Source organism: Pyxicephalus adspersus, chromosome 5 (genome assembly GCF_032062135.1).
Source record: "Pyxicephalus adspersus chromosome 5, UCB_Pads_2.0, whole genome shotgun sequence".
Taxonomy (NCBI): Eukaryota; Metazoa; Chordata; class Amphibia; order Anura; family Pyxicephalidae; genus Pyxicephalus; species Pyxicephalus adspersus.
Window position 1 is genome coordinate 95,383,340 of NC_092862.1, and position 8,722 is coordinate 95,392,061.

The 8,722-nt window shown below is 35.4% G+C and overlaps 1 protein-coding gene across 2 annotated transcripts in view; it reads left to right on the forward strand.

Annotated features, from left to right (window-relative positions):
• The first annotated feature begins 942 nt into the window (after positions 1-942).
• Positions 943-8,722, forward strand: part of LOC140332043 (mediator of RNA polymerase II transcription subunit 1-like) — a 24,879-nt gene continuing 17,099 nt past the window's right edge. Inside the window, exons 1-11 of one of the 2 annotated variants that reach the window (XM_072413343.1) lie at positions 943-1,029; positions 2,112-2,206; positions 2,665-2,749; positions 2,853-2,907; positions 3,915-4,047; positions 4,577-4,605; positions 4,899-4,970; positions 6,599-6,673; positions 6,921-6,994; positions 7,415-7,480; positions 8,062-8,170. In XM_072413343.1, the coding sequence (XP_072269444.1) occupies positions 948-1,029; positions 2,112-2,206; positions 2,665-2,749; positions 2,853-2,907; positions 3,915-4,047; positions 4,577-4,605; positions 4,899-4,970; positions 6,599-6,673; positions 6,921-6,994; positions 7,415-7,480; positions 8,062-8,170 (875 nt within the window). In that variant the 5' untranslated portion in view covers positions 943-947. Of the gene's footprint in view, positions 1,030-2,111; positions 2,207-2,664; positions 2,750-2,852; positions 2,908-3,914; positions 4,048-4,576; positions 4,606-4,898; positions 4,971-6,598; positions 6,674-6,920; positions 6,995-7,414; positions 7,481-8,061; positions 8,171-8,722 lie in introns of those variants that run through there. The other variant, XM_072413344.1, reaches the window with a different exon arrangement.

Consider the following 8,722-nt stretch of genomic DNA (forward strand, 5'->3'; position numbering starts at 1 on the left):
TTGCTATGGGCAACTGTAAATGTTTAAAGTAAAATTCTTTAAAACATTTCAAACTTTTATAGCTTTTTTGTAACCTTAAGTAGAAGTAAGCTTTAAAATAAAAACAAAATCCAAACATGCTATGCCTTTTCTACAATAGAAGAATTTTTCCTGCTTGTCTGCAATCTTTAGGCACATGACTATAGACCTTAGTGCCAGTAATGAATAAACCACATGTACATGAGTTAAATAATTCCATCTTGGCCAATCAAGAAGAATAAAGATCCCAAACTCGGAATAGGACTTTACACTCTGTTTATGTCATTGCATTGTAACTATACCAGAATCTACATTCACAGAGTCCAAAAACTGTGGCTCTGTGCATTAATGAGTTGTGATACATTACTTTTTTAAGAAATCTTGCTCACCATATCTTTTTTGTAGCTACTGAAAAAACTTGTGCTCAATGGTAGTTAAAACCACACTAAAACACAATGAGTAATTTACTTAGACCTTTAGTTACATATCAATGATAAGTACACATGTTTGTAAGAAGGAAATTAAAATAAGGCAAAAGATGGAAACACATTCAGATTTTTACTTTTAATACTGTACATGGTATGTTTTCAAATGCGGTGATGTAAACACATCCTTAAAGCACCCCTAAACTCTGGTTTGTGGATGATAAACACAATTTTAAGGTTAAGCAAATTCTTTGTATTAGTTTGCTGTACACACCACTCTTTAATGTATTACTGCTGCTGAACAAGGCCTTAATTATCCTGAGCAATGGAGACAGCATTTTTTTTACACTGACAAGGCTAGATTCAGCTGAGTTGGGTTAGGCAGTGCAGGTGCAGCAAGTCAGATATTAAAGAACCAATTATCAGGAGAAGATGTAGGAATACCCTAAGGTAGAAGAGTTGGATTTGCTAGTGGATGTGGCAGAAACAACTGCAAATATGTGGATGTCCATAGAACAGGATAAAGATTCAGCTGAACTTCCTGCTCCTATTGAACATCGGCAAGAAAGGAAAGTCACTGAGAAAGGTAGATAATTATGATACTGCTGCAGCTGTTCATAAATAAAATTGCAAAAAATGCATGTGATATTCATTTATCATAATATTTTTGCATACTGTATAGCAGTACTTGTGGCTTTATTTTACCTTTTTTAGTTAATATTTTTGGCTGGGTTCAGTTTTCAGTGCATTAATTTGCACACGTTCATGAACTCTATGCTGTAAAAGTGTTGGTTACAGGAGCCTGTTAATTTTGAATGTGCAACCAGCATACTCCAGTACACAGAGATTCCAATCAGAATTTTTTTTTTTGGGAGCCGTGAGTTACAACATATGTGGATTGAAATGGTAATAAAAACAAATTGCACTACAATGCTTTCATGGTTTGCTACAGTGTGTTTTTGCAATGTGGCCTGGGTCATATTTGGCCTTTTTATGGCTTAAAGCTAAAAACTGCACAATGGTAATAAATGTTTGTCTTGAAAATTGTATTTGTTACAAGTTCTTTATATTGTATGTTTGAAATTAATTTGACTAATAAAGCTATGTACTGTGGAATTCCCATGTTTCATTGACAAACGGGGACTGGTACAGTCAGGGGCCAACTAGGATTAATTTGGGTACTATTATATTGCAGTTTGTCCATTGGTGTCATATAAGTTGTTTAGGAAAACCTTTGATTTTGAGGGGTAAAAAGTTCTATCAAACTGCTGCAGCCACCATGAAATAAATGTACAAACACCGCATAAAACAAATGAGTCCAGGAAACTTCCCCCATCTTAATGCCATGCTGACTAAGGTAATTTGGACTAACCTGCACATTCTTCAAAAACAATAAAAGAAGTGCAAAATCATGCATGAGATAAATATTAGATTAGGTGTATTGATCATTTTATGGGGTTTATTCATATAGCAAGGAATCTGAACATTGGGTTAGTCAATCTATCAGGCTTTTATTACACTTCTTTCTACCCAATTGAATACAGATAAAAAAAAAAAAAAAAACATTTTTGGACTTTTATGTTTATCATCTGATATATGTCTGATCTAATTACCATTTTATACATTTATACTTTTAAAATATACATTTTTAACTTGTTTTACCTCCAGTTACAATTTCTGGAAAAGCCTTGTTAGAAAGACTGCATTCGAAATATTCACAGAAACCCTGGGTTGAAACTGTTAAGCTTGTTCGCTACTGTTTGGTAAGACAGTTTCTCTTTATTTTAGTAATTATGCACTACAATGCAGCTTATATTATACAGATAAGAGTCGGTGTGTTGCAACCATTAATGACATTATTTAACAAATGACTGTTTGTTGGTTCTCCTTTAACTTTCCTGCCCTCTGCACTGACCATTATGGTAAATACAGCCCTACCTAAAAAAGTGACAGGTGGCGCGGGGGCATTAGCGTAGCATAACTGCCTACTGAAAGGCCATAAGATTCTGCTGCACACCATTCAGTCAGGACAAAACGTTTGTACTTAATTAGCCTGTTTGGGGCCAATGCACATGAATACATGGGTGCAGATACACATGTGAAAGGCCACAGACCAGAACACTGCAGGTACCTAGGCTCCTGTAAAACAATGGAATTTGCCTGACACTAGTAACTTTATAGCAGTTAATTGTCAGGGTAATTTGTTTGCCTTTCTTGTTAGGAAAAACCAGCTGGAAATGCTTTAAAGTGCTCTGCAGATCATCCTCTGTTAAAATGCAAAGAAACCTTGCAAGAAGCTGTAAAAGGTACAAAGTCAGAATTAAGAAAATCATTTTAATATTGTGTTTTTTTTTTTTTTTTTTTTAATAAAGTTTATCAGTATAACTGACAGCTGTGTTTGCATTCCAGCAAAATCCCTTTCCACCTTACTAACCCGCATAGATGCTATATCAAAGCAAAAAGGGTATGTGTACCTGTAAAGGCTAAATCGATGTAAAATGTTTTTAGAGATGTCTAAACTGTTATGATTTTGTCCACATTTTAAAATAATTTCCAGATGTAAATATTACCTTTCTTTGGATTTAAATTCTGAGGGTTGGTTGTGTTTATTAAAATTTGTGTTATGAAAAAGGTTAGTAACCAGATTTAGGTGTGTGTGTGTGTGTGTGTGTGTGTGTGTGTGTGTGTGTGTGTGTATTTCAAACTAATTATGGTTACCATTACCATAAATTCAAACTTGTATAGTTGGGTAGTCAGAGGGAACAGTCTCAATGTCAGAATTTTGGGACCCCATACAATGAAGTTTTTGGGACTGTAAAGTGTCAGGATCCCAATTTAGCAGTTGCATGACAAAAAAAAAAAAAAACACAAAACAGAAGTTAGACTAGTAAATCCCCATTTAGCCATCTTTCCTATAGTTCAGAATATATGGCCAAAGGGCACAGGGGCCCCAGTCTATAACGTCTTAAATAAAATGTAAAATAAATAAAAAATTGTGAGCAGACATAATTATTGCAAAGGGCACAAGCGATGTACCCTCTGCAATAAAAGTACCCACACGCTCACAATGTTTTCTTCAATGTAGGTGGTGAGAAAAATCCAAACCCTGTTCCTATAAATAAAAAAGGCAATAAACCCTTGCATTAGTGAGGGGGACCCACTGCAAGGGTGCATGGTTTCTTATTGGACCTAAGCTTTAAAGTGTTTTTTTACCTTTTCTTAGCTTTCCCCATTCTCTCCAAAAGTATCAGGACCTGACTGGGTTTCTGCTTCTCCTGGAGTTTGATAGAGCACTCCCCCCAGTTCCTACTTTTTGCTTTGGGAACCAACTTCCCCTACATCCCAGCTCTTTACAAAACTGAAGAAGTAGTTTCCTAATAGCACCCAAATTTACTAAAATTCACAGAAAAAAATCTTTATAAATATACATGGATTGATGTATCTAAGACTTTTGTCTGCTCCAAAATCTAGGTTGGAGTCTCACCTTGGTCCTAATGGAAAAATTTGCTATATCACATCGGAGATGTTCTATATAGAAGTTCAAGTAAAAAGAAATGGACATGTGAAATTTGTCAAGCTGGCTCACCATGGTGAATCCCCTACTGTAAGTTGCCATACAAAACACTGATGTAAAATGCTTTAGTCCTCCACCCCCAAAGGCTTACGGAGTCTTATGCTTCTATTTTGGAATTTTTACTTCTGTATCAAAGACTTTGTACATATTCCTAAAGCGGAACTAAACCTAGGTATCAAAAATTGCAAGCAGGCAGCTCTTTATTGCGGAAAGGGCATGCTATGTCCCTTTAAAAATCCCTACCTGTTTGCAGTCTTTTGTTGAATGTACACTGAGCTGTACTAACTGGTGACTGACATAAATAATGAAATCTTTGGTGCATGTGGGAAAGTTACATTACTCCAGCTTGGCCAATCAAGATGATTGAAGACCCAAATTCTAAAGAGGACCAGGTTAAGACATCCATGCTGGCGATATAACAAGGAGAGGCAAGTCTAGTTCTGCCTTAACAAGCTGTGAAAGAGTAGCGGGTCTTTATTGGGAAAATTTCCTTACTGTATAATACCATTTTCCCCACCCTATCCAAAAATAAAAAATAAAAATATTTTTTTCTTTCTAGGACTGCAGAGAACTTCTTTTGTTGCTCAGGTAACCTTTTGTGTGATGTGAAAATTATGTATTAATCTATCTCATAATCATGTGTGCCGAGACTGGAATATAAAAATTAGCATCCATCTACATTGGTGAGTTGACATGATTGAAGTTTTTTGTTCATAACCAGAAAAGCTAATTGGTCTGTGCAGTTTAATACCGTAGGTTTGCCATGAGAAATTTGGGACTTTTTGTTTACTTTTTTATGTATTTCAGCATGGATATCCTAGTTGTTTTGTTTTTATACAACTTCCTCTTACATCTATGCAAAATATTATGTTTTCCTTTAGAACAAAAGACTTTGAGGGCTTTGGGAGAAGTTTGGAAGGGCTTATAAACCTGTACAATATTCCTGGTGACAGGTACAGTTTGTTTACTGATTCTTTTTCAAAGTTAAATTTAAAGGATAATTATTACTTTTTGACATTGTGCAGTTGTTCTGTTAGCCCCCTTCCCCTGAGCTAAACTAACCCTACCACCCTTTCACAAAAGCAATAATGAGATCTGGCGATTGTTCTGTAGGAGCTTACTTCCTATGCACCCAGTTAGGTGGAACAAGGAGAAAAAAAAATCACTTGATTTAGCAGCTTTTAAAGTAAACATGTGGCTTTGCTTTGCATGGGAAAATAGGCTCTCATTGAGTTTTTGCAGTCAGTGATTTACAATATATTTCAATTTTTGGCTACAACCATGCACCATATATTGATTGCTTGCTTCTCTACCTTGGCCCCCAGGTTTGACCATATTCCAAATATTGCTAACAAGGGAGTGCAACTCTCCTTATTTTTACCAATATTGCCTCTTTATTATCACTAGTAAGGTTTTGGCACTTCAAAAGTACAGAACGCCATAGGGAACAATCCGAGCCTGTTTTAGGTAAAACAAGGGCATGGGCAAAAATGAACATAGAGACCCTTTACGTTCCAATGCCGTACTGACAGTAGCATGCTATTTCTTTCCATCGATGGTGTTGCCAAGCATGTTTCAACCTTTTTAGCATGGGAAAGAGCCCCTTGAAATAGCTTTACTGTATTCAGGGAATCCCTGATAGAATTACTATATCCAGAGCTCACAGAACGCTAGTATAGTGGTCAGTAGGAAGAATGCCTCAAATATTGCTTGCTAATGGGAAGGTTGCTACCCTTACAAATAGCCACAATCATCATTGGTTTTTGTCAAACTGACCAGAGAGTCACAAACTGCTTATTGCTCAAGGAACCCCTAGCTACCTCTGGAAGAACCCTGGTTAGGAATCTTTGCTCCAACCATCAGGATGGGTGGAAACACCTGCTGCAGAAGATGAGCCTCCCGGCAATGTGGTGCTGCTCACACTACAAACAGACTAAAACTAAATTCTTATAGTTGTCCCTGAATTCCACTTCATGTGGTTGTGCTTGTATCAGAGTGCAGACAGTAATGTCTCAAAATAAATTGGAGTGAAGAAGATACTAAGGGGGCCTCATAGGTGAACTGAGCGATTTGCCTATTTTGCCCAAGCTTTTCTAAAGCTTTGGGCAAAACACCATTGATGCAAAAGAAAAATATGGGAATGATTTTGCCTTGTAAAGTATATTTTGTCCTTTTCAGTCCTGAGAGTTGCACAGGCATTTGAAGACCTCACTTTCTCAGTTTTTGAGCAGACAGAAGTATTAGGGTTATGTTGCCTTTCTGATCCCATTCTGCCGATCAGATAGTGAAAGACAGCAGGAGACTGACGTTATTACTTTGCTCCCTTTGTCCATGTTGTCTTGTCCATAAATCCAAATATGGCACACCTTGGCTCACAATCCTGCCCCTCCTTCTAGCACGAGAGCCCCTTTAATGAAATGTCAAACACCTAGTTGCATTAATGTTGGGTTCCTTTAAATAGTTGGCATTCAGACAAAATCAGCCTAATGGAAATCCATTAGATGTCAAGTTTATATGATGTTTATTTTGCAATATTACATAAAAATCTTAAAACTAATTTGCTTTTTTTTTTCTCCTCAAGTGAAATGAAAGCTAAAGTCTACTTTGCTTTGTGCATTTTAGAAGCAGATCTGAATGCTATATTTATTCTGCAAAGGTATTGTAGTGATTCATTGTTGGGTAATCTCTTTTGCACTTTTTAAATTTCAGCATGTTATTTTTCTCATCACTTACTAGTTTATACACTGTTTCGAACAATGAATAAACTGATATAAAGGATACTCTTTAAAATGACTGCTGAGAAATTAATGTAGCATACTACACTTTCATATGAGACATTGTAAAAGAAGGTTTGTGTACTGGGCCATTAGAATAAATTATCCAATTATTATACTTCTTGCCAGACCTACAACCAATCAAGAAAGGTTTGAAAAAATTCTGCATGGAAAAGTAGGTTACCTGTCTCCCAGATGTGGAGGTAAGATATGAATTGTTTACTTAATTGATACTTCTCTTTAAAGTGTTTTTGCACTTGTAGACAATGATAGTTTTTTTTTTGTTTTTTTTTTAGTACAGGTCTTTAAAGGGCATCTAGTCAATAAATCTATTTGATAGATTGGGCATGAGTTGGATCAACTGCTAGGGTTTTTATGGCTGCTTGTGTTCCTGTCCTGTTCCATTTCAATTTGATACATCAATACAGATAAAAAGCTGACCACACGGTCTCGGAGTACCTTCGGATGCAAATAGACCCTTTTAGCCAATAAGAACTTTGTGGGGAGGAATGGTCAGGATAGAATTTTAGAAAAAGTGATGTTTTCAACATATCTGTATGTCTATAATATTAGAAGGTGTCTCTTGTAGTCTGTCTCACGGCAACTCAATCTATTTTTGAAAGGTACCCCAATGAATATTGAGTACTATATTTCGCCATATCAAGTTGTGGAAGAAAAACTTAAACCAGGTAAGACTGTCTGCCTGTATTCCATATATTTTTCTTAAAGCTGGTAAGTGCTCATGAAGACTTTACAAATTTCTCAAATTTAAAAAAAAAAAAAAAAAAAAAAAAAAAAAAGGTTATTGCTCGATACAATGAGAGAAATATTTCACTCACGGCATCAACTTTCAATTTATAAATAACTCTGCCACTTTTAGTACTTATATAGTAATGCCGGTCATTTGGAAGTTTCTATTTGGGCTTAAAATTGAAAGAAAGGATTACCATTGAATTTAAGATGAATAAAAACAAAATAAACTTTAAACTATCCTGGAATGAACAATGCTAAACTATTGCTTATCGTAAGTTACACCATTGGCCAAAAAGCTCCGGAGCCATTTTGACATTTAGAGTTGGCCAAACTGGTTGACATAACCATCAAAAACTGAACCCTTAACAATCTATATTTATTATTTATTTATGTTTACTAAACCAGTCTAGTCACTAGCCTGGTTTCACAAAGGCTGTATAATTACAAGCAATTATCAAAAAAAAGTCACTTTTGGTTGTTTCTAAACTGTAAGAGACACTGTTATCTACCTTTTTAGGAACTTGTGTCAAAGGAACAAACATATTTGTAACAGTTATGGGGACAAATAACTGGTATCATCTTCCATTAACTCCCTCATATGAACAAGTAACACAGAATATCAGCAGGTATTACTATTTCTTTTTAAATATTTATTGAAAATTGCTTAGATACAATACAGAGCTAAATAAAATATTTAACCCATTTCAATGACTTATACTTTATTATTATTTGCATACCATGGTTTTACTTTATTCTATGGGGCAATGACCATTGGAATGGTTTTTAATGTATGGGGTAAACTTTTATTTTAGGTTCTAATAAAACAGAAATGACTATATGTAGAGGGTTTATAGGATATGGAGGATACATTCAATTGCAGAGGTAAAGATTCGATAGTGAATAGGGACAGAAACCCAGGAGTGTCACAGCACTGTATTTAGTAAACCAGACACAAGCTTACAAATGTCCATTAATTGTAAATGAAACGGTAAAGATGTCTTTAGCTCACATGTGCTTATGGGGTTATAATGCAGAGCTTTTCTACTAATACAAACCTAGTTTCCTGATTAACTATGCATTATATTGTGTTCTAATAATTAGGCATTCCTTTTTGTTATCAGATTTGGGATTAAAATTTTACTTTTGCGATTGCTGTCACCAAAAATTTGTATCTGTTT